The sequence below is a fragment of the Zootoca vivipara genome, chromosome 2 (genome assembly GCF_965207765.1).
Source record: "Zootoca vivipara chromosome 2, rZooViv2.hap1.1, whole genome shotgun sequence".
In the NCBI taxonomy this organism is placed as follows: Eukaryota; Metazoa; Chordata; class Lepidosauria; order Squamata; family Lacertidae; genus Zootoca; species Zootoca vivipara.
In genome coordinates this window covers 84,924,302-84,949,810 of record NC_142584.1, presented here as the reverse complement: position 1 = coordinate 84,949,810, position 25,509 = coordinate 84,924,302, and the positions used below count along the sequence as shown (strand labels likewise).

The 25,509-nt window shown below is 46.0% G+C and overlaps 1 protein-coding gene across 1 annotated transcript; it reads left to right on the top strand.

Moving 5' to 3' along the window:
• Positions 1 to 1,794: 1,794 nt before the first annotated feature.
• XPC (XPC complex subunit, DNA damage recognition and repair factor) lies at positions 1,795 to 25,325 on the top strand. Its single transcript, XM_035106496.3, has 16 exons — positions 1,795 to 2,193; positions 3,962 to 4,166; positions 5,040 to 5,185; positions 5,502 to 5,616; positions 6,700 to 6,784; positions 8,860 to 9,017; positions 10,115 to 10,232; positions 11,865 to 11,954; positions 13,296 to 14,249; positions 15,966 to 16,126; positions 18,073 to 18,154; positions 19,131 to 19,265; positions 19,886 to 20,055; positions 21,016 to 21,109; positions 21,935 to 22,024; positions 23,745 to 25,325. Exons 1-16 carry the CDS (start codon positions 2,085 to 2,087, stop codon positions 23,967 to 23,969), a joined length of 2,937 nt encoding a protein of 978 aa, XP_034962387.2. The 5' UTR covers positions 1,795 to 2,084; the 3' UTR covers positions 23,970 to 25,325.
• The last annotated feature ends 184 nt before the right edge of the window (positions 25,326 to 25,509 follow it).

The following is a 25,509-nucleotide window of genomic DNA, read 5'->3' as shown; positions in this document are numbered from 1 at the left end:
CCTTGGGAGTTTCCCACCGTGATTGGCCACTGTGAGACCAGTGCTGGTGTAGATGGGCCACTGACCTGATCCAGGAGGGCTGCTGTTAGGTTCTTATCTCCAGGTATAGCTGAGAAACCCTGGAGAGTTCTGGCTACCAGTCAGAGCTAGCTGGACTGCCAATCTGACACAGTAATACAGGCAGGCAGCGTCCTGTGTGTACAGCTGTCTTGGTGCTTTGCCGCTTTGGTTTGGCTTGACTAAACTGAATGTGTGACCTGGCTTCAGTGAACAGCTCTGAGTTTGAAGTGAGGTGATGTGTTATCTGTGCTCCCCCCCCCTCCGCGAAAATTAGGTGCCGGTATTCACTGTGAAGTTGTTACAGGAAGTGTCATACTTTTTAACAACAAAAAGAGGTGCCAGTACTGCATACCCTTGAGCACCCCCTGAAAAGAAGCACTGGGTATTATAAATATGACAGCCCATTCACATAAACAACTCATCCTTGCAGTCTAGTGATGAACATGTGTGTGTGTTTTAGGCCCTGAATAGATTTATGACAGATGTCAACTTCCAGGAAGAACACAAGCATGCCACAGGAATGTAGGAAGCTGCCTTATATTGCACCAAGTGAGACCATTATCTAGCTTGGCATTGTCAACATTCACCGGCAATGGTTGTCCAGAAGTTTTTTCCAGCCCTACCTAGGACCTTCTGCATCCAAAGCAGTTGCTCTGCTGCTCATCAAATGTCTGCATGCTGCTTACCGCCCTGTGTGGCTTGAAAGCTTCTGTGCACTGGAGGAAACAAAACTGCTGATGTTGACATCACAGAATTAGCTTCATCTTTGTAAGCTCGCCTTACAATTCAATCTCAAGCTTCTTTACTCAGAAATAAGTCCATTGGAACTCAGTGGAGCTTGCTCCCTAGAAATTGAATTTAGGATTGGGTGGCTACAGTCCTACAAACATACACACTTTCTGAGTAGACATGTATAGGAATTGTGTTGTATTTCACGAACTAAAATAAAGGGAGTAAGCTGATGCCAAGTTTCTTCTCCCAAGCCTGAAGTCCATAACGCTGCAATCCTAAGACCACTCACTTGGCAGTAAACCCCATCAAACTCAGTGGGACTTACTTCTGTGTAAAATGTATAGACTTTCCAGAGGAGTAGCTGTGTTGCAGAAAAAAAACAAGAGCCTTGTGCCAGGCACAATACATATGCAGTCCTAAGCCCTTTTAACTGAGAGTAAGTCCTATTGAATTCAGTAGGGCTTACTTCTGAGTTAGGATTGTGCTGCTGGACTCCTTGGTATATACTGTATAGCATTGCGCTGCAAGTTGGGGGAAGTTCCCATAAAATACAAAATAGGTAAAGGTAAAGGGACCCCTGACCATTAGGTCCAGTCGCAGACGACTCTGGGGTTGCGGCGCTCATCTCGCTTTAGGACACACAGATAAAAAGAAGGTTGATTTTGGCCATGTACCTTACTATGGATTTGGAGCGGGAGCACTTTGGGCCTAATTTGGGTAAAGGCCACTAAAATTGTATCAGGTTTTATACTGGGTGCGTGTGTGCAGGGGACGGATTTCTCCATAAAGCGGCACAAGTTTCAAACCATGTTCCTTATTTCTGAGAGGTGGCGGGCTGCCCTGTAATCTCAAAGCGCCCGAGAGTCCCATTTCCTGCCTTCTCCTGCCAAAATCCGTATATTGCAATGCTTATCAGTTGCCCCGTCGCTTGTGAGGAGGGCAAAGCTGTTGAATCCTGAACAGCATCTTCATTCCGCCCCCCCCCCCCCCCCAAAGGCTGCAAGCTGCACCGCGTTCAGACCCGGCACGGAAGGGACGTCAGGAAGGAGGAGCAACGCAAGCTGCCAGCCCAGCATCGCGCGGGGCCGCTTGTGAGAGTAAGGGAGAACAACAGATGCAACAACCCTGCTCTCCGTGTTGTTTTTAAGCCGCCTTCTTCCGCAGATCGTCTTTCCCTCCCTCCTGCCCTCCTGTTTTGGATTTTCTCCTTTGTGTCTCCATCCGCGCTGGCCGGTGGCTTCTCTTGCGCGCTTCTCCCGCTGCTCCTCCAGGCCGATTTGCCGCGGATCAGGATGGCCAAGAAGCGCAAGGGGGTCGTGCAGCTGCCGGGGGTGGGCAAGAAGCTCAAGGGAGAAGTTGCAGCCTCCGCCTCCGGTCCTAAAACGCAGCAGCAGCAGGAGGGTGAGTGGGGGGGCGGAGGGATGCAGAATAGCCTTAACCGACAGCCCGTTCCTTGACAGTCTTTGCAGCTCAAGCCTAACCGTGGCTACTCAGAAGTAAGTCCCATTGAAGTCGACGGGGCTTACTCCCAGGAGTTTGGATTGCAGCTTTAGAATCATAGTTGGAAGGGACCACGTGTCTAGTTCTAGTCATACAACCCCCTGCCAGGCAGGAATCCTTTGCCCAAGGTGGGTTTCGAACCCACGACCATGAGATTAAGAGTCTCATGCACCCACTGAGCTTTCGTTAAGCTCCCAGCGGTTTACTGGGTTGGCTCTCCCTTTGGGCCTCGCCCACTCCCGGGTTATGTAAAAATCAACAGTTTTGCACATGCTCTGGCTGGAATTCCGTTGTGAATGGCCAAAGTTCGGCAGCCTGCTTGTGAATGAAACGTCTCATGTTCCTGATACTACCTTATACAACTATGTCACGTGGTTACCAAAAGAGGTTTCCTCCTAGTTGTCTCGTTTACACACACACACACACACACACACACACACACACACACACACACACACGAGGTTACCCTTGTTTCCTAAACATGAACATTCTCCTTAGGAACAGCAAAAGTTACTGATGTATGATCAAGGTGGGGGGGGGGCGGGGAGAGAGTATTTTGCATGTTGCATTGCATTGTTTGGCATAATGTTGCGATTTTAATTTTGCTAAGCCTAACCAAGTAGTGCATGAGCATTAGAAAGGTGGGATGGAAATTTTTATGCAGTATAAAGTAAAATAATTCAGAGAAGTGTTTTGCCACAGTCTTGTTGTTGTTGTTTAGTCGTTTAGTCGTGTCCGACTCTTCGTGACCCCATGGACCATAGCACTCCAGGCACTCCTGTCTTGCACTGCCTCCCACAGTTTGGTCAAACTCATGTTCGTAGCTTCGAGAACACTGTCCAACCATCTTTTCCTCTGTCGTCCCCTTCTCCTAGTGCCCTCAATCTGTCCCAACATCAGGGTCTTTTCCAAGGATTCTTCTCTTCTCATGAGGTGGACAAAGTATTGGAGCCTCAGCTTCACAATCTGTCCTTCCAGTGAGCACTCAGGGCTGATCTCCTTCAGAATGGATAGGTTTGCCACAGTCTTAAGATTCTGCTTCTGTAAATAAGCTTGGTGATATCCAGCACCGCCTATCCATTTGCAGAACGGCTTTTAACCCAAGGAGGTTAAACCCAATGAGGTATCTGCTAGCATAAGGGACGGGGAGGCAATTCCTCATTTATACTGTAGCCCCCTGTGACACCCCCATCTGTTCCAGAAGGTTGAAGGACCCCCTCCCCCCCATAGTGTGGGAAGCGGCACAGAGACCTACAGCTGAAAATCACCACTCCCCTTGGTTTAGTGGACTCCTCTGCTAGATTAAAAGTCAGTCTGCAAATGGATAGGCAGCTCTGGATATCTCCCCTCCTGTCTTTTTCATATAATTGTAGAGTTAGAAGGGACCCCAAGGTTCATTTAGTCCAACCCCCTGCCACGCAGGAATATGCAGCTGCCCCATGTTGTTGTATAACAAAGTAGAAATAGCAGCAAAATAATAACAACAGGTTTAAACTTTGGGTTCATGGTGGATCACAGTAGAGTTGATTCACGATCTAATGGGAGGAAGAAATTGTAGAAAAGACTATTGGAGCCAGTTTGGGTGTTTAATTCGGATTAAGCTTGTATTCCTATCTCCTACCCTAACAGTTTGTGACTATCGTCGTCGTCACATTTTCTTTCCATACAGATGATTTTGAAGAGGAAAAACCCAGTCAGAAGAAAAGGTTGCCCAAAACAGCTTCTGGAAAAAAGAAGGAAAAAGAACGGGAGAGGGATATCTTTCAACCACCCTGCAGAAATTCGAATCAGAAAGGACCAAAGCCCAAAGTGAAGGAGGAAAAGAATAAAGTGGAAGAAAGTAAAGGGCCCTGTAAAAAAAGGGTAAAATGCAGGTAAATCAATGCTTAGGGTTTTCATTGAGAGCTGATTTATTTATTTATTTATTTCCAGAATCCGAACATCCGCTTATTTCATCCTTAGGGCAATGATACAATTGACATTTTTTGGTGCTTCCTCTTAGCCTCTGAACCCATAGAAAACCGGATGCCGATGCATGGGTAAAACTTTTGGTCTTTGGGTGTGCACATATTTATTTACTGTATATGTAAAATTAAACTACTGTACAGAGTTACATCCAAACCACCGCAATGTGAATTAATCCTCTCTCAGTCCTGGTATTCCACCTTAACCGACTTGTGGATGAGATGCTAAAGAGTAGATGCATCTGTTCTCTTTCCTATACAGTCGTACCTTGGAAGTCGAACGGAATCTGTTCCGGAAGTCCGTTCAACTTCCAAAACCAAAGTGCGGCTTCTGATTGGCTGCCAGTAAAGCTGGTGCCAAGAGATGATGGGAGTTGTGTGGTCCTCCTGATACGGCTCAACAAGAGTTAACCACTTCTGCTGTGAAAGAGGCCTTGTAAAGAGTCAAGGCTTAAACTTCTGTCTTGTACTGGGGTGGGGGTGAGGAATCTTGCCTTGTTTCCCCATTAAATTTGAGAGAATCTACACAAACCTGGAGCATGTGTGTGAGAGAGGAAGAGAAATACAGTTTTCTGGAGCTATCATATACACATTCTCTAGAAAGTCTGTTTCAGGTGCTCACTTAACTATGCGGGTTGTTTTTCCTTAAACTAGCTAACGTTAGGAAGAAATTCCTGGAGGTACAAGCTGTCTGACAGTGGGTTTTCTTCATTGGAAGGGCTTGAACGAATAACCTTTGAGGTCCCCTTCAACTCTACGGTTGTTTCTTTCCCCACATCCTAGTGGTCTGCAGAGTGCTCCTCTAAAGAAGGAAACAAATGCAAAAAAAGAATCTCCCATCACAAAGAGAACGAGAGATGATGAAGAAGATGGTGACAATGATGAAGATGAAGATGATGAAAGTGAGGATGAGTGGGAAGATGTGGAAGGTAATACATTTTTTTTAAAAAAAAAATTGCTGTGTAAATCTTGGTTCCCTTGGTTATTTTGGTTTATCATTATTTGGACACATTATTGCCATGCCAAAGTTTTATCAAAGGTGAATTTTGCCCCCCTGTCAGAGTATTCTGCCAGGGGTGGGGAGACCTCAGCTTCCCCCACCCTGCTGTTGCAGGATGCTGCCATTAGGCTTAAGATCCAGTGCTGAGAAGTTTCAGAAGCAGCCCTGAGTTAGAATTTAACTGCTCATCATCTTACTGGACATTATTGAAGACGCACTAATTAGACTGGGATGTTTGCTTCCAGAACTTCATCAACCTGAGATAGAGATCCTCAAAGAACTTCCTGCACCGGCATTGCCCAACAAAACAGTTGAGATAGAAATTGAGACACCTGAGCAGGTGAAGAAAAGAGAGAGAAGGTACGTGAGTTTGGTATTAGCGGGCCTTTGTGGCTGATTTGCCCTTTGGAGTTCCCGCACCACTGGGATGAAAAAAGGCTGCCTGGTTGAAGACCTTCTTCTACTGAGGACCTTGCTTAAGACATTTCCATCTCCAGAACTTGGGTGGGTGGTTGGCAGAGCCTTTTCCACTGTGGCACCGGGACTTTAGGGGTAAATCCAGCAAAGTCATTGTGCGAACCGAATGACTTCAGCGCATGCAACACAGCTTCCACTCCCTCTTCTCCTCTTGCTGCCCCCTATTTCATCCTCAGATCTATTTTGAAAAGTCCAGAGCAGATTTTTTTGGGGGGGGGGCAGAGGGAATTCAGGGGTTGGAGGAGATGCTATGTTGCGCAAGCAGAAATTGTTCCGACCCTTAAGCTATCTTTTAGATGTGAAGTGAAAAACATTTCTGCTTGGCTAAGCTCTTGGTAGCTCTTGGTTGGCATTTCGTTTGTGGTTTGTGTGTGTGTGTTGGGCAGCTGGATCCACTTCTTTTTACTATAAAACAAGAATTAAAAATATAATAGGCTGCTCTGTTATATTGGTTTGGCAGCCTAAATTGGTTAGGAAGGCAGAATATAAATACAGGAAATAAATTCACACAACCAGTAGCACACACAAACCCAGTTATGCCTGAGCAGGAAATAGCAGAGCATGCAGGAGATATGAAGCTTCACCTGACAGCCCCTGTCCACTCAGTTCCCTGGCCTTCCCTTTATCAGGGTCCCCAACTGCATGGAGAGTTCTACTCACATGCAGGCAAATGCAAGTAAAACCCCCCTTTGAACCTTCCCCACTCAACAGAAGGTCAGGAACAGAGAAGGTAGGAGCGACAGGGCTAGCAGGCACGGCTCCACTTCTCCTCCATGAGGGGAAATTTCCTGTTCAGGTATAATCCCTCAACAGAGCTATAGTGCATGTAGCCTCATGCACACAGTAGCATATGAATGTGTTGCTTTGTGTTCTGGCTTCAGGTTGCTGCTCAGAAGCTGGAAAGTTAGGCCTTGAGAACATCACTGCATGGCACTCACTCTTTGGTTTGTTTTGGTCACCTTGCAGAGAGAAAAGGCAGGCCGAGTTTGAGACATATCTGCGGAGAATGATGAAGCGCTTCAACAAGGGAGTTCATGAAGACACACACAAGGTAATACGCCTGAAGAGTAATGTGTTGGAAGAAGGCAGACATTGCAGGGCTCAAGAGTTCTATTTCCAGTCAGCTACCTTGTTCTGGCACTTAGGAGAAGAGTTTATTGGAAATCCTGGCACGGTAGTATTTCCAAATAGTAATTCAGCGTGTTGTTACAAGGACAAGAGCAATATTGACACCCCAAGTCATTCTAGGGAAGCAGAGACATTAGTTGGTTTAGAACACAACAAATAGGCTTGTGCATCACGATAAACCATAGTTCATGATTTACCATGAACATACAGATGGCTTCTGCTTTGCCGCTTCCCTGCTTCCCAAGCAGGAGCAACAAATGGCAGCCCCTGGTTTAATGGTACATCTGAACCAGGAATCGTGGATAGTTTTACTCCAAACAACCCACAATGTGAAGTCAAACCACGACCCCCAGTTCGGATATAACACTAAGCCGGGATCAGGGTTTGTTACTGTAGAGAAGCAAAGTCAGAGTGATCTCCGCACTCACTGGAAACTTTTAACTATGGTTTACTATGACGTATGAATACAGATAATGTTGCTCAAAGAACCAATTTCCCCTCTACATACAATGGTTGGTACAGCTGTTGTCTGACTGGGCTTAAAGCTGCCTATTTATGTTTGTTTAAAAACGGTTCTGTGCAGATTTTCCTTCACCCAAAGCGGCTTGCAAACAACAGATACATATTTAAAAACCACATCCAAAATGCAAATGAGCGCATTTGAACCATAAGCTGAACAGTTTTTAAAAAAACCTATACCAGGTGCAGTCACATAAAAAAGAAAAGAAACCGCAGGCTGCTGATAAATTTAGCAAGCAGACACCAGATGAGGCAGATGGGGTTTATAAATCTTATAAAAGGCAGAGACGGAAGAACTTCTTCTGGCCTCAACCCTGAGGTCGTTCCATGTCTGGGGCATTTGTCCAACTGGTGCATCAGGCCTCACTATCGGGTTGCAGCCTGATCTAAAGTGGGTCACAACAGCAGCACTACCACCAGACAAACAGGCGGAAAGGATGAAGAAATGGGTTCCTGGGTGCATGTTTGAATTAAAGTTATGTATCTGAAAAGGACAACTGGTCACAGAAAAGTCCCACAGCTCGTTTTCTTCCTTCTAAAAGTGAAGGTAACCCTGAAAGGTAAAGGAACCCCTGACCATTAGGTCCAGTCGTGACCGACTCTGGGGTTGCGCGCTCATCTCGCGTTATTGGCTGAGGGAGCCAGTGTACAGCTTCCGGGTCATGTGGCCAGCATGACAAAGCCGCTTCTGGAGAACCAGAGCGGCACACAGAAATGCCGTTTACCTTCCTGCTGTAGCGGTTCCTATTTATCTACTTGCACTTTGACGTGCTTTCAAACTGCTAGGTTGGCAGGAGCAGGGACCGAGCAACGGGAGCTCACCCCGTCGCGGGGATTCGAACCGCCAACCTTCTGATCGGCAAGCCCTAGGCTCTGTGGTTTAGACCACAGCACCACCCACATCCCATTGAAGGTAACCCTAGCAATGCTCAAATGTGGGAGCTTTTCTTAAAATAAAAATAAAAATCTTATTTTAAATATGTAAGCCCCACTAGTAACTGAAGTTCTCTAGGCCAGCTGACATTATATTCAAAATACAGTAACAGAGATGACCAGGATGTTGCCCTCATTGGGCAAGGCTCCCTCACCAACGCAGCTGATGCTTCTGGCAGCTTCTGTCTCCTGGCAGCAGGTGCCAGAGACAGTTGGGTTGGGATGGAGGGTGTGTATTCTTTATAAGTCTCTCTCCCCACTTCCACCCTTCAAATGTTCCAAACTGGTAGGCTGCTCCTGAATTTCTTGGCCGCAGCAGATCTCGGAGGAAACAGCCCCCCCCCCCCCAGTGTTCAGAGTTGCTCACATGAAGGCGCTTCCTCACATAGGCTGCTACCGATAACCTTTCCTGGCTCCCTAGCGGCAGACTTGGATGTATTGAGTCAGTGCTGGGCCTGTCTTTCGAGGCATGGAAACAAAACCTTATGTAGCATGACTATCCGTTGCCACTTCTCTCTCCTGGGAGCTGCTTCCTTCTCCCAACAGGTCCACCTACTGTGCCTGTTAGCCAATGGCTTTCATAGAAACAGGATCTGCTCTCAGCCGGACCTCCAGGCGATCGGCCTCTCTATCATCCCCACTCATTTTACTAAAGTGCCTGCGGGCCGCGTAGACCGCCTGTTCCTGTCAAATCTTGTGAAGTGGTAAGGGGCTTCTCTCTCTTGATCCAGGTTTTTTTGTTTTGTTTTGTTTTGTTTTGTTTTGATGGTGTTGCGATTTTACATGTGATAAAGAGTGGGAAGGGTCCCTGAAGGACATCCAGCCCAACCCCTTGCGCTCATGTTGGCTGCTGTTACAGCAGTCCTGACACATGGTTGTCTGCATCTGCGTAAATCACCCAAGTCACCACCACCCAAGCCTCTTACCATTAGTAGTAGTAGTAGTAGTAGTAATTATTTATTTATTTATACCCGACCCATCTGGCTGGGTTTCCCCAGACACTCTGGGCGGCTCCCAACAGAATATTAAAAACACAATAAAACATCAAACATTAAAAATTTCCCTTCAGATGTCTTCCAAAAGTCAGAAAGTAGTTTATTTCCTTGACATCTGATGGGAGGGCATTCCACAGGACGGGCGCCACTACCGAGAACGCCCTCTGCCTGGTTCCCTGTAACCTCACTTCTCGCAGGGAGGGAACAGCCAGAAACTGGACCTCAGTGTCCGGGCTGAATGATGGGGGTGGAGACGCTCCTTCGGGGACACTGGACCGAGGCCGTTTAGGACTTTCAGGGTCAGCACCAACACTTTGAATTGTACTGGGAGCCAATGTAGGTGTTATATGGTCTCGGCAGCCACTCCCAGTCACCAGTCTAGCTGCCGCATTCTGGATTAATTGTAATTTCCAGATCACCTTCAAAGGTAGCCCCACGTAGAGCTCATTGCAGTGGTCCAAGTGAGGGATAACTACAGCATGCACCACTCTGGTGAGACAGTCTGCAGGCAGGTAGGGTCTCAGCCGGCGTACCAGATGGAGCTGGTAGACAGCCACCCTGGACACAGAATTGACCTGCGCCTCCATGGACAGCTGTGAGTCCAAAATGACTCCCAGGCTGTGCACCTGGTTGTTCAGGGGCACAGTTACCCCATTCAGGACCAGGGAGTCCCTGCGATGTCTGTCCATTGGTCCTGATCCTGCCTTCTGCTTCAATTTCCGGGTGTGACAGCCCTTCAGAGACTTGAAGGCGTTATTAGCCAAGCAAGTAGGGGAAAAAAATAGAATATTGTTTCCTTTTTCAAGGTTTGTTGCGACCTTCACTGTCAATGGGGAGCTCTCTGATAACGAAGAAAGTTGGCAGTCCACGCTAGAGAGGCGTTTTGCTGTGTATGCTGCACGAGATGAGGAGGAATTGGTTCATGTAAGTGACAAGGCATTTGGGGGCACGTCAGTAACTGTGCTGGGGGAAGCGTGAAGCCAATCAGTGGCCCCTTGGAAAGGGATGCCGCTTTGTAGTAGCTTTCTTGCATGCAAATGCTCCCAAGTTCAGTCTCCAGGTAGGGTTGGGAGAGGAATTTGTGAATGCATATACCCCCCCCCCTGAAGTAATAATAATAATAATAATTTATTATTATTTATACCCCAGCCACTCTGGGCGGCTTCCAACAGAAAAATGAAATAAAATAATCTATTAAACATTAAAAGCCTCCCTAAACAGGGCTGCCTTCAGATGTCTTCTAAAAATCTGGTAGCTCTTTTTCTATTTGACATCTGATGAGAGGGCGTTCCACAGGGCGGGCGCCACCACCGAGGAGGCCCTCTGCCTAGTTCCCTGCAACTTGGCTTCTCGCAGTGAGGGAACCGCCAGAAGGCCCTCGGTGCTGGACTTCAGTGTCCGGGCAGATTGATGGAGGTGGAGACGCTCCTTCAGGTATACTGGACCGAGGCCGTTTAGGGCTTTAAAGGTCAGCACCAACACTGACCTTCCCTTAGTGGAATAGGTATCTCCATCACCCCCAAGATACACTCTTATTTATTCACCCAGGCTTCTGATGGATCTGGTTAGCTGTGGCAGATCTGTGGATTTTTACATTTTAACGCTAACCAATTATGTAAATTTCACGGTACTTTGGTATTACAGGATGATTTGCTGCTTTTTTTTCAATGTTGTAATTTATATGGTGATGTATGGAAGTGAGAGCTGGACCATAAAGAAGGCTGATCGCCGAAGAATTGATGCTTTTGAATTATGGTGCTGGAGGAGACTCTTGAGAGTCCCATGGACTGCAAGAAGATCAAACCTCTCCATTCTGAAGGAAATCAGCCCTGAGTGCTCACTGGAAGGACAGATTGTGAAGCTGAGGCTCCAATACTTTGGCCACCTCATGAGAAGAGAAGAATCCTTGGAAAAGACCCTGATGTTGGGAAAGATTGAGGGCACTAGGAGAAGGGGACAACAGAGGACGAGATGGTTGGACAGTGTTCTCGAAGCTACCAACATGAGTTTGACCAAACTGCGGGAGGCAGTGCAAGACAGGAGTGCCTGGCATGCTATGGTCCATGGGGTCACGAAGAGTCGGACACGACTAAACGACTAAACAACAACAACAACAATTTATATGGGCATGGTTAAATTTTGCTGTTGGGGTTTTGGAAACTGCTTTTCAAATACTTGAGTAAAAACAAGAAATGTCCAACCTGTTACTTCCTCCGTCATTCATTGGCATACGTGGAGAGCCCTCTACTTTCCTAGTTAGCTTACTGCATTGGTAGAGAAGCTACATTGACCCCCAACTGGCATAGGGGGCTTTGGCATCCCTCACAGTACATGGAGAGGAGGTCAAAGTCTCCAGTATGCCAATCTGCTGTGGGGAAAGGCTGTTCTGGGTCACTTTTAGTTGGATTTAGACTAGAAATTTGTTACAAAGTCCTGTGGGTTAAAATCCCTTGGTTAAGAACAAAGTGGAGGGTGGAGTGGGAGGGAAAACCTCCATATTGACATAACTCCAGATCCAAACTAACAAACAATAATATTTTTCACTTTTTCAAATAGGTATTTTTACTCATTCTGCGAGCGTTGCAGCTACTGTGCCGCCTTGTGTTGTCTCTGCAGCCCATTCCTCTGAAAGTGTTGGCGGAAAAGGTAGGTGTGTCTCCAGGAGGGCTCTCAGTGAGACTTCCTTTGAAGCAAACATGCATGGGGTGACTGTAAAGCAGCAGTTCTCAAATAAATGGGTTCACCCAAGCATTACAGGGAGCTGAAATGCTTGCACGATATGACTTTTTCCTATGCTAATCATCATAACCGTTTAATGGACAAGTGGTGCAAACATCAGAGTGTTCACTATTAAGATCACTTGTTTATCTCCCTCACAGCACATTGGAAGCACAGTGGTACCTTGGTTCTCAAACGCCTTGGCACTCAAACAACTTGGAACCCAAACATTGCAAACCCGGAAGTAAGTGTTCCAGTTTGCAAACTTTTTTCAGAAGCCAAACATGCTCCATTTTGAGTGCCACACTTCCATTTTGAGTGTTACGCTGAGCTCTGTCTGTTTTTGCTATTTATTTTGCGTTTTTGTTTTTGCAGGTCTTTTTGTTTTGTTTTTGTGACTGCATGGAACTCAGTTCAGCTACTGATTGATTGATTCTGTGATGCAGTACATTGTTTATAGCTTTCATTTTATGAATCAATGGTCTCGTTAGGTAGTAAAATTCATGTTAAATTGCTGTTTTGGGGGGTTGTTTTTAAAAGTCTGGAACGGATTAATCCATTTTGCATTACTTTCTATGGGAAAGCGCGCCTTGGTTTTGGAACGCTTTGGTTTTGGAAAGGACTTCTGGAACGGATTAAGTTTGAGAAGCAAGGTACCATTGTAGTACAAAAACACATTCTGGAATTGCAGGTCTAGATTATGTGTTTGGTCTGTGTATGTTCCTCAAGCAGAATAGAGTTCATGATGTCACGAGCTTGCCCACAAGAGAGCCAGTTTGGTGTAGTGGTTAGAGTGTCTGACTACGACTTAGGGAGACTTGGGTTCAAATCCCCACTCAGCCATGAAGCTCAACCAGTCCTCAGCTTAATCTACTTCAAACGGTTGTTCTGTGGATAAAAGGTGGGAGAAGGCCCAGGCATGCTACCTTGAGTTCATTGCAGGAAAGGTAAGAAATGAGCATAGTGAATAAGTAAGAGGCCTATTGAACAGAGGAGGTGCCTCTGTACATACAGATATTTGCTCAGAACTGTCTCCAGTAAGGTACATGGCAAAATCTACAGCTTAGCATCTCCACTGTAGATTATGTACCACTGTGGGCTCATATCTTCCATAGGGCAAATTCTACAGGTCTGCTAATTCAGAGCAGAGCGGCTCACTTTTAACAGCTAACATATTGAGACCAAAACTATTGAAACACTGCAGAGTGTTTGCCTCACTGCCTTGTCTTTTGATAGCCCACAGCCCTCTTTTTTCATTTTACCCCCCAGGGAAAGGCCACTTCCTCCAAGAAGCGCTCTCTCAGTGCAGTTTCCGAGGAATCGGATGGCTCTGCCAAAAAGCCTAAACGTGCCTCGAAAAAATGTGCAGGGCCTGGTAAGGCCAAGCCAGAGGCAGGCCAAGAGAAGGTCCTGTCAAGGAGCCAGGAAGCTGACAGGAAATCATCCCCAACAGGAGCCAAAAGGACAATAAATAAACCTACTGCCCTCAGGGGTGCTCAGGAAGAAAAGGAACCTGGTGCGAGCAAACTGCCGGGAAAGGGAGGGTTGGGGAGGACCAAAAACGACCGCCTACGAAAAGTGGCCTCAAAAGTGTCATATAAAGAGGAGAGTGGAAGCGACGACGGCAGGGATTCTGAATTCCATGCTTCAGAGGAAGACGAGGATGAAAGCAGCATCTCTGATGAGGACTTCGAAACTCCCAAGAGGAAACAGAGGTCGTCACTAGGGCCCCCGAAAGCAAAAGCAGCTCTTAACAACAGGCGGAAATCTGGGCCTGCGGTGCTGAATGTACCCAAGAACTCTCGGACGGTTGAGAGTTCACTGGGGGAAGCGGCTACCCCAGGCTCTTCAAACCCCTCAAAGAGAAGGAACAAAATAATTTCTAGCGATGAGGATGAAGGAGGCGATGTGGGACCAGGTAAACAGAGAGGCACTGACCAGTGGCTGGAGGTTTTTCTCGAACGGGAGGACAAGTGGGTCAGTGTGGACTGCGTCCATGGCACCGTTGGGCAGCCACTGCTGTGCTTCAGACATGCCACCAAGCCAGTGTGCTACATCATCGGCATTGATAACGACGGGTGCGTCAAGGACGTGACACAAAGATACGACCCGGCGTGGATGACGTCAACGAGGAAGTGTCGCGTGGACGCTGAGTGGTGGGAGGACACTTTGGAACCGTACAGAAGCCCTTTTGTGGAGCGAGAGAAAAAGGAAGAAAGGGAGGTAACAGAAGGGAGCTTGCCGGTTTCCTTCTCCATGAACAAAACTATGTCCTGGTTGACTAAGAGGTCCTCCATCCCCTCGATACTTTTCATACCTGGTCTGTGTAAACATGGTGGGTGTAGAAATACATGGGAAGATGAGTCTATGAGTCAAGTGCCTTTGGGTTTCCTTAAATGGCGCAAGCTTGGCCTTGGGGAGGAGGGAGAAGGAAACGGAGGGTACAGGTGTGGCAGGGTTATCAAGCTAGTACCAACTTAATTCAGCAATGTGAGGGTGCGGACAGGATTTTAGGCCTAGGATGGTCATAGCAATCCAGAGCCATGGCAGGGTATGTTATGATTTCAGCAATCTTAATGAGCAGACAGTCGTTCAGGGTGAGATTCCTCTAACAAAGCCCCTTCTGCTTGTGTTTGCAGCAGGGCTTCTGGAATTCTCTGCTTGCTTGAAGAGCGCCTGAGAGCTGGCTCTCGCAAACAGAGGATATCACTGCAGGATCAGACCAAAAGCCTATTCGAGTCCAGTGTTATTTATAATTCCATCGGTTTCTTTCCATTTCTGACCTGCTTCCTATAAGACATCACAAAGACATTTAACAACGAAAGCACTTTAAATCGTTTTGTGTATAACAGGGTTCCCCAAACTTGGGTCTCCAGCAGTTTGTTGTTGTTGTTGTTGTTTTGGACTACAATTCCCATCGTCCCTGATCACTGGTCCTGCTAGCTAGGGATGATGGGAGTTATAGTCTTAAGAAAACACCTGGAGACCCAGGTTTGGGTAACCCTGGTGTATAAGAACAGTTTCACGCCCAATATGGATAACAGCATTCTGTTCACCCAGTAGTGAATCAGAAGATGCCTTTGGAAAGCCTATAGGTGCCACAGCCCTCTCTGGCTCCCCAGCAACTGGATACCATAGCTGCCAAGTCTCCCGTTTTTCACGGGAAACCCCCGTATTTTAAACCATTTCCCACTGGCAGCCCGGATTGGGAAAAATCCTGTAAATCCCCGTATTTCTTACCTGCCAGGGAGGCTCCATTTTGGGTCCTGGCGCTGCCCGATTTCCGGTGTCCATACATGGGCAGCGCGGCACCGGAAGTCACTTCTATGCATGTCCGGACATGCGTAGAAGCGACTTCCGGTGCTGCTCCGCCCATGCCTGGGTACCGGAAATCGGGCAGAGCGGCACTGGAAGTTGCTTCTATGCATGTCCGGACATGCGTAGAAGCAACTTCCGGTGCCGCACCGCTGCTGATCCTGCATTTTTCAGCGGGAGACTTGGCAGCTATGCTGGATACTGCCTCTGATACTGGAGGTGTACGCAGTTGTCATGCCTTGTAGCCATTGAGTCAGCTTGTCCTCCATGAGTTTGTTTTTTAAACCTGTACAAGTTGGTGGCCACTGTGACAACTATCTTGTGGGTGTTCTGCTTATCCCTAGTGGGTCTGTTGCGTATTCATTCATCGGTCGATGACTCCCAGCTGAGTGTGTGAACGGACTCTATTAATTAAAGTATTCCACCTGGAGGACGTGGTCTCGGTTGATACAAAAGTTCCGTCAGTGTTGTTAGAGCAGGGATGACTCCCTTATGACCCCTGGATCAAGTAATCCTGTGAAATCTGGCCCTGATACTGTCTTTTATGTTTGCCCTCCAAATAACTGAAGAATCTGCTTGTGCAGCGTAAACTCTAAAGTCAACCACTTACGTCATGTCTCCCAGTTTCTAGTTAAACTTCAAGACCAGCCCCTGCCGACAGCCATTGGTGAATACAAGAACCACCCACTTTATGCCTTGAAGAGGCATCTCCTTAAATACGAAGCCATCTATCCGGAGACAGCTGCTATACTAGGGTATTGCCGTGGGGAGGCTGTGTATTCCAGGTGAGAGTCATCTGCCAGGTGTGTATGGCGTGAAATGGGACTTCATGTGGCTACGTTGCTCTGTGCTCAGATATCAGATTTCACATTGTCAGTACTTTTGTTCACCTTTCTTTCTTTTTAAAAAAACACAAACAAAACAAACCAGTGTCCACAGACAGACAAGGGGGTTAAGGTTAGGGTTAGATCTAGCAGGAGTTGACTGGCTTGGCAGCTGCTGGCCAATATTTGTTTCTGAGTGCTGAATTCAGGTTCCTGAGTGTCCCCGGTTTATTTTCTTTCACCCTTGTGACTTGATTTTCTCACCCTTGTGACTTGATAGAGTTGCACGTATACCAGTGATGGCGAACCTATGACACGCGTGTCAGACGTGACACGCAGAGCCCTCACTGCTGGCACGCGCCCCATCAACCCATTCGCGCTGTTGTTGTCCCCCCCCCCATTTGTTCTCCCGCTCCGCCTCACACTACAGCTTGTCTCCGCTGTTAAAACCTGGATCCTTCTTACACAGCCCAACACTTACACGGCCCAACAAGACAATGACAAAAACCCGCCATCAGCATACAAATCAATATGGTTAAACTAACCAAAAGCACACACCCGCCCCACTCACACAAGAAACCAAAGACCACCACAGCCATCCACAAATGAATAATCACACCCCACGCCAACCCCCGACCTCTCTCACCAATGAAGGAACACAAACGAACAACAGAGAACCCGCATAAACAACACTGACACTGAACCCCTACATATACCAAGGAAAACAGAAACATAGACACCCCACCCCACCCACTCCCCCATCCCGCCCCCTCTTCCCCCCTCTCCTTCCTAATGTCTCAACAAGCAAGATTGATGTGTAACAATGGAATAACTATGAGACACTGCATTACCTTTGTAAACCAAGAAAATCCTCAATAAAAAAAAAACCTGGATCCTTTTGTTGTTGTTGTTGCTGGTAGCCAGAGATTGGTTTTTTAATCCTTTCTGTGCTGTTTTTTCTGGCGCTTTGGCAGACAATGATTGGGTGTAACAGCTTCATTTTTTAACCCGTTCTGTGCTAGATTTTTTGGCACTTTGGCAGACTATGTTGGTGCTGTGTGTTAGTTCCAGCGAAGGTATTATTCATCATTGATTTCTGTTCTCTTCCCCACCCCAAAAGTGCAGCATCTTTGGGGCATCCCCCCAAAAAAACCAAAGCAACTTTTGCACCCCCCAAAAACCTCCAAAACTTTGGTCAGCAGCTCCCCCCAAAAAGCTCAACAACTCTGGGCACTTTGTGATAAATAAGGGGTTTTTGGTTTGGTTTGGTTTGGTTAAATAATTAGTTTTGGGTTTATTAAATACAGTTATTACAATTATACATTTTTGTTATTTAAACTACAGTAAATATTGTGAAATTATGGGTTTTTTCTCGAAGTGACACACCACCCGAGTTATGCTTGGTTTTTTGGCGAATTTTGACACACCAAGCTCAAAAAGCTGCCCATCACTGACGTATACAGTGGTACCTCGGTTTGCAAATGCAATCCGTTCCGCAGAGGCGTTTGCTCACCGAGGCATTCTTCTGCATGCGCGCAAAGCGTCTGCGCATCTGACGCCGCAGAACCTGGATGTAAACACTTCCGGGTCCACAGCATTCGTAAACTGAGGTTTTCGTAAACGGAGGTAGGCGTAAACTGAGGTTCCACTGTATAGGCAATTCCTGATGAACTCCAGGGGTGGGGAAATCAGTTGGTTCGAAGTTGGGGCTTTTCGTGACCCGCATAGCTTGTTTTCCCTCCCATGACTCACAGAAATCAAACTGTTTGATCTGTGCAAACGGTTTTAGTGGTTGCAGAATTTGGGTTGTATTGGCGGAGAAGCACCCAATATACTTAAAAAGAAAAATGTATGTGTGTGCTCACATTGAGAATATTTGAGGGCACAGTTCATTTGGACTTTTTCAGAGACTGTATCCATACGCTGCACTCCAAAGACACCTGGCTGAAGCAAGCTCGAGTGGTCAGGATTGGCGAGGTGCCTTATAAGGTAAGATGACAGCAGATTCACTCCGAGGCTGCGGTTGGGCACATGTAGCTCAGTAGCAGAATGAGAGATGCATGCATGAGCCCTTATGAGCTGAAGAACAGAACAGGCCTGCTGGATCAGACCAAAGGATGGAGAACCTGCCACCCTCCAAAGGTTGTTGGGCTACAATTCCCTTTAGCCCCAGTTAGCATGGCCTGTGGCCAGGGATGATGGAATAATAATAATAATAATTTATTATTTATACCCTGCCCATCTGGCTGGGTTTCCCCAGCCATTCTGGGCGGCTTCCAACAGACATTAAAATACAATAATCTATTAAACATTAAAAGCTTCCCTAAACAGGGAACGGATGAGAATATTGGAAGTTGTAGTCTAAACCTATCTGGAGAACCAAAGATTCCCCATCCCTGGCCTATTAACCAGTCACAGTGGCCAGGAACTTGTTTTCAGAGGCGTGCTGTCTCCAATCCTGGAGTTACCGTATAACTATAATTATTAGCCCCATCTCATTTGTATCCAATTAAAGCTAAGGATAGGGTTGTTGTTTTTTACTCAGAGTAGACCTATTGAAATGAATGGACCTGCACTGGTTAGGGTCATTCATTTTAATGGGTCTAACTCTTGAGTAAAAGTTAGTTGCATACAACCGAAAGTAACCAGGTTGGGAAAGACTTGTATTCGGGAGACCCTGGAGAGATGAATTCCGGATTGCCATTGCTATGAATCAATAGAGTGCAGCCGTTCTGCAGCCTTGCAGTTTGGTGGTGGCCTGGGATGTTGCTGGAAGGAAACAGAGAGAGAGCATTCACGAGCCGCTTGTGTATCTTCTTTTCATGCTTCTGCGTGACATCAGAAGTGACAGTGGGTACTCTCACAAACCTCACTTTGAGGGGTAGCAGTTGGGTTGACACTGAGAACTTTACAGGCAAGTAGTGGGAACAGATGAGAACATTGGACTCGTGTTGTGTTTGCACAGATGGTTCTAGGCTACTCCAACCAAGCAAGGAAAGCACGGATGGCAGAACCAGCAAACAGAGACAAAAAGGACTTGCCGCTGTTTGGCCTCTGGCAGACGGAGGAATACCAGCCCCCTGTTGCCGTGGATGGAAGGGTAAGCTGGAGGAGAGATCACGCAATCACCCCGGGAGTGGCTCGGGTGGTGATTGCACAAGATGAGGCCTTTTAAGTGGTGGCCCCAGACCCGGGACCCCAGAGCTTCCTCCCCCCTCATTGCTGGTCTTATTTAGTCATCCAGATCTTTGGGAATTAAGTTCCTGGGGACCTAACCATTGTAGATATTAGATCGAAGTTTTTGTGTTTTCAGATTTTTAATGGTGCTGTGAAATACTTTGCGATGATGGTTTTCTCTGTATTGTGCACTGTTCTGGGCTTCTGGTTTGGGGCGGGGGGGGGGGGAGGTTGTGCAAAATGAAATGAATTTCACATTGATGAAAATGAAGAATAAAGGTAAATTGAGTGGGTACTTTGGTAAAGCTAAATCGTTCTCTCCTGGGTTGTATAATTTAACTGAAAGTTTTGCATTACGGCTAGCGTTCTTGTAAAATGTACTCGCTCTTGCAATGTATCTACTGTTTCTCATTTTCATTGGCACCAGTCCTGTGCTTGGCACTTCAGCAAGAACCAATTTCTGCATAAAAGTATTAGAATAATTGTGTTTTTCTTCCTCTCTTCTCCCCCCCCCCCTTTTCTTCGCCCCTGTTTTGTTTTCAGGTTCCCCGGAATGAATTTGGGAATGTGTATCTCTTCCAACCCAGCATGTTGCCCATAGGCTGTGTGCAGCTAAAGCTTCCCAACCTCCATAGAGTGGCGCGCAAACTGGATATTGACTGTGTCCCAGCTGTTACTGGATTTGATTTTCATGGTGGCTACTCGCACCCAGTGTACGTCACACTTCTACTACTCACTTTGATCAGGCTTGGGGTGGCCTTCATCACTTGTTCTGGACATCTGTTTTGCCAGTGGAGAATATGCCCTGGATCTATTCATCCTACATGGCTTACCTGCAGTAATCGCAGAGAGTAGCATTGGCTGAGATGCAGCCGTCACCTTGCTGTGCCCTTAGCAGAAGGGGAGCCAAGCACCTGTTTCTCTTTGTGCTACCTTCCTTTGTGTTTGTGTGTGCGTCTTTTGTCTTTGAACCCATGCCATGCAGACAATAGGAACTGGCTTAAGTTAAATCAGTGGTTCCTAAACTTTTGGGGGCCACTGTCCCCTTGGCTCCATAAACTCATCCCCCGGGCTCCCCTGCCCTATGAAAAACTTTATTCAGAATAGCAGTTTCCACAACCCTCTAAGGAAAGCAATAGCACATTTATTCAAAATCCAGTTTAATCTGTTTTGTTCAACATAATTGACAAATTTGATCCAGTGATTACCAGCTTTTCAAAGTGCTTCCCTGCTAAATAATTAAGTACTTTTCCGTAGACAAAACTAGTGAAGTTTATTTATTTGAAGTTCCATAGCTCGGTGGTGGAGTTTTTGATTTGCATGCAGGAGGTCCCAGGATCAGTTTTTGGCATCTCCAGGTAGACCTGGGAGAAAAACCCTTGTATGAGATCCTGGAGAGCTGCTGCCAGTTACTGAGCCAATAGTCTGACTCAGCACACGGCACCTTCCTCTGTTCCTATTTCTTATCATTCTTGTGTCTCACCTTTCAGCCCCTCGTGGGATCCCAGGTATTTTCTAACCATTTCCCCCTGTCACTTTGAAAGTGCTGATACAATGGAGCTCATCAACACTCAAAACAGCATCCAATTGGCTACTTGTCTTCCTAGGATCATTTAAAACTTCCCCAGCTCAGTGCACAAATGACAAGTTCTCGTCATCTTTATCTTCGCCAGGACCGAAGGTTATGTGATCTGCGAAGAGTACAAAGAAGTGCTTGTTGCAGCGTGGGAGAACGAAGAAGCTGAGAGAGAGAAGAAGGAAAAGGAGGTGAGAATCACTCTGAGAGTTGGAGCAGCGGGAACTGACACTGCCAGAAATTGGCAGCATTACAGGGCTAATTAAATAGAGAGCTGCTGATAGTTCCCACAGTGTCTTCTAGCACCTCCTATCCCGACAGGTGATAGCCGGAAACTACAAATGTTTAAGGATCTGTTGCACAAATGGAGTTCCTATTGCACTTCTCCATTAATGTCATTGTTAGGGAGCACTCGGCATATGCAATCATTCCTTCAATTTCTGATAATCAGGTGTGGCTGCCAGGGCTTATGTTGCCAAAACGAATTCTTCCATGCACAAGAGGTGGGTCATCAGTGGGCTTGCAGGAATCCCAAAATTTGCAGAATTTTTATTTAAAAAACCCTAAAGGGTAGGAACCCCCAAAACAACCAAGGGAGGACTGAGCATGCCCAGTGACTATGAAATGCTGACTTGCATTTTAGCCTCTGCTTAATCTGATACTTATTCTTAGTTTACATTTAATGTTCTCATTTTCATATGATTGCATCGGTGTTGATGCTTATTTCTCTCTCTCTTGCTGATCAGCTGCATTATTTTGAGTTGCTTGTATTCTGCTGGTATTTTAATAGTTGTTGTTTTTTTTACATTGCATTGTACGTTGCCTAGAGGCGACTGATAAATATAACCAGCGAATATCACAGATTGTATAAATACCTCTGATATCCTCTTTCTTCCCTGTGAGCAGATGGAGTTCTGTCAATTACATGCTATTCTTTTGTAGAATGTAAGGCCAGCTATAATTGGATTGGTGTGTGTGTCCATCCTTTGATTTCTGATTGAATTTTTAAAAAACAGAAGCGGGAGAAGAGAGTCCTGGGGAACTGGAAATTGCTGACAAAAGGGCTTCTGATCAAAGAGAGACTGAAGAGACGCTACTCTACTAAGGTAATAAAAGGCCTTTAGTCTGTATTTTTACTGCCAAAAGGGTGTTCCTGCTGACATTATTTGGGCTATAACAGTAACATTGGGGAGTTTATTCAGGGTATACATACATACACTGAGGTGTGTGTGTGCAGTCCTGTAGGTAAAAAAAACAGGTAAAGGACCCCTGGATGGTTAAAGGCGACTATGGGGTGTGGCACTCTTCTTGCTTTTCAGGCTGAGGGAGCCGACATTTGTCCACAGACAGCTTTCCAGGTCATGTGGCCAGCATAACTAAACCACTTCTGGTGCAATGGGACACCGTGACAGAAACCAGAGCGCATGGAAACGCAGTTTACCTTCCTGCCGCAGCGGTACCTACTTATCTACTTGCACTGGTGTGCTTTCAAACTGCTAGGTTGGCAGAAGGTGGGATAGAGCAATGGGAGCTCACCCCATTGTGCGGATTCAAACCGCTGACCTTCAGATCGGCAGACCCAAGAGGCTCAGTGGTTTAGACCACAGCACCACCCGCAGTCCTATACACACTTAATTAGGAATAAGTCCTACATAAGTGTGGCTTATTTCTGAGAAGTGGGTAGGATTGCAGTTTCTACCCGGACACTGAGGTCCAGCGCTGAGGGCCTTCTGGCGGTTCCCACTGCGAGAAGCCAAGTTACAGGGAACAAGGCAGAGGGCTTTCTCGGTAGTGGTGCCCGCTCTGTGGAACGCCCTCCCACCAGATGTCAAAGAGAAAAACTACTACCAGACTTTTAGAAGACATCTGAAGGCAGCCCTGTTTAGGGAAGCTTTTAATGTTTGATGGATTACTGTATTTTAGAAGCCGCCCAGAGTGGCTGGGGGAGCCCAGCTAGATGGGCAGGGTATAAATAAACAAATTATTATTATTATTATTATTATTATTATTATTATTATTATTATTAAAATAGCCACGAACTGTGTAAAGTTTTAAGAAGGAAACAGATGACAGTAAGTTAATTCTGCAACAGCTGGCGGGAAGGGAAATCAAGCTTCCTTAACTTCAGAAATGAGGAGATATAAACTGAGCTCCCCCCCTTTCTTCACACATGCACCCACCTTCTGAGGTGTTACAGGTAACAATAATTTGCCATAAGGAGTGGTGGGAATTGTGAAACCATCACAATTAAGGTTCAGGCTTTGGGGTTTTTAAATCAGCCATGCTTAGCTGGCAACCAGTGCACAGATTTTACTGTTTTAATAACTTCAGAATGTATAATGGGTTAGGGGTGTGTTCAATTGCTCTAATGATGCTGAAATGCACAGTGGCTCATTTGGCTTAGTTGTTGTGGAAAAGGGCATAGCCTTCCACAGAAGGAAGCAGGTTCCTATGGGACAAGTGATAAGAGAGCACATTCTTCTCACCTCCAGGGTTTTTTTGCCTGAAGTCATGCCAGCGGCAAAATCTTGAAAAGTATTGCCTTGTATTTCAGTGATTCCTCTTTCTTGTCAATGCAATTGTCCAAGATCATCATCTCAAACATTGGAATTGGGTCTAGATGTTTTTGCACAGCCGGCTGAAACTCCTTGGCACTGCTGGTCGTCTTGCTGCAACCTCCATTGCAAATGAGGTTCTATTCACAGCAGCAGTTAACACTCCACCATTTGTTGGCTTTTACTTGTTTGTGAGCCACCTTGGTGTCCCTTCTCAGAATGAATGGCAGTACATGCATTCTTTTACTAGTAACAATTGCTTCTCTTCCAGAATGAGGCAGCAGGAGCAGCAGTGACTCCGGGAGGCGGGTTCTCCTCTGATGAGGATGAAGGAGGCGGAGAACCAAGTTCAGAGACACCAGCTGGGGATGTGGAAGTTTCTTGGCCCCAAAATCGGCAACTGGAACAAGAGAAGGAGGGAGGGAAAAGGACCAGAAAGAGCAAGAGGGAAAAGAAAGGAGACGCAAAATACTTGTTCCCATTTGAGAAGCTGTAACTGGAAGCAGCCACTGTGGCAAAGAAAAGAAGAGTCTTTTTTTAAATATATGAGACCAACTTGTAAATAGCTTCAGGTTTAGGAAATAATATATTTTTTTATTTGCTGCAAGATGGACATTTGGGTTTTGACTCAATATGTTAAGAGAGCAATTGTTTGATTGTGTGTGAAAATACTTCTGGTGAGAATAAATCAGGGAGTTCATAGGAACCTTTATAAGTCTTGGCCATAAAAAACACATTTTACTCCATTTGCAGTTGCAAATGTGGATTGTGCCAGGTTGGCTAAAAGAGCTTAGAATTAGATATGTTTTTATTACCCTCTCTTCAGAGGAGTGAGCCTTGCTCCTTTGTATTTGTGGAGTTACGGGGAACAGGCTGGTTTAGACCAGTTGTGGGGGATTCTGTGACCCTCCAGAAGTAGCTGGGACTACAAATCCCATCATCCTTGGCCCCCACAGGTTCCCCACCTCTATCTTAGGTGCTATCAATCAGACTCTTTGTGAATGCTGTTTCCCCTTCAACGTTTTTGTAATTCCTTGGTTTCCCCATGGTTAGTAGTGTCTCTTTCACTGTCCTCATCCCTTCTGTTTGTCTGAAAAACGATTTACATGGTAGCTATAAAGATCCCAAGTATGTCATCAATGGCTAGAAGGCGGTGATGTCCTTTGCTTGTAAAGAGTAAAACTTTTGGGGGCTTCAGGAAAGAGTGTAGGCCACCCACATTTTGGACACAGTCCCCTGTGAAATTTGCCAGGACAAGCAACACAGAAGCAAGTGGAGAGTGTGCCAGAAAAGCATTGCTTGTGCTCTTGCACATTTCCCCACTTATTTCTAGAGAGCTTGTGCAAGAGACACAAATGTGAACCTTTTTGCTAGTTAAAAAGTATCGTAGGAGCTTTGGGTAGAGGGACTTCTCAAGAATCATTAAGTTTTTGATTCTTCCTTCTGCATCCTCATAAATAAGCCTCATTATGAGCCATGCCTGTTTTGAGCGCTGAACTAAAGTTATGATGGCTCCAGTCTGAAACGGTCTGAGTGAGCACAATCTAAACAGAACTGACTTATAAGAATGTATGCTTGCATTCTGCCGTTACTTAATGATCACTGTACAATGACTTGTTTGCCTCTTCTATAGAGTGCTTTCACTTATACACACTTTTTGCTACAAAAGAAATGTTAATGATACCACTTGACACAGCTTTAAAAATTACACAGGTTTACTGGCCTGAAAATTTTTGCAGTTTTTTTTTTAAAAAAACCCCTTGAACTAGTATTTAGCACTTTTAAAATATTCAGGAAAAAATATTTTTGTACTGAATCCTTAGTTTAAAATAAAAGCGTTAATATTATTTTATGCAAGAGTCTTCTTTCTTTCCAGAGATGGCCATTGGTGGGTGCCACATGCTACAAACACCTGCTTCATATTTCTTTGCAGCACACTGAAGGCTGCATTTCTGTACCCCAGAAGCTGCTAAGTGATGGCCCTCTAGATGTTATTGGGAATAAAACACCCAACATCCTTGAGAGTTGACTATGCT

Excerpts from the sequence above, each read along its gene's own strand:
- XPC (XM_035106496.3), top strand. The coding sequence starts at position 2,085 with ATGGCCAAGAAGCGCAAGGGGGTCGTGCAGCTGCCGGGGGTGGGCAAG. Across the intron at positions 5,617-6,699 it reads GTGAAGAAAAGAGAGAGAAG|AGAGAAAAGGCAGGCCGAGT; the intron begins GTACGTGAGTTT and ends GTCACCTTGCAG. Across the intron at positions 19,266-19,885 it reads CTGTTGCCGTGGATGGAAGG|GTTCCCCGGAATGAATTTGG; the intron begins GTAAGCTGGAGG and ends TTTTGTTTTCAG.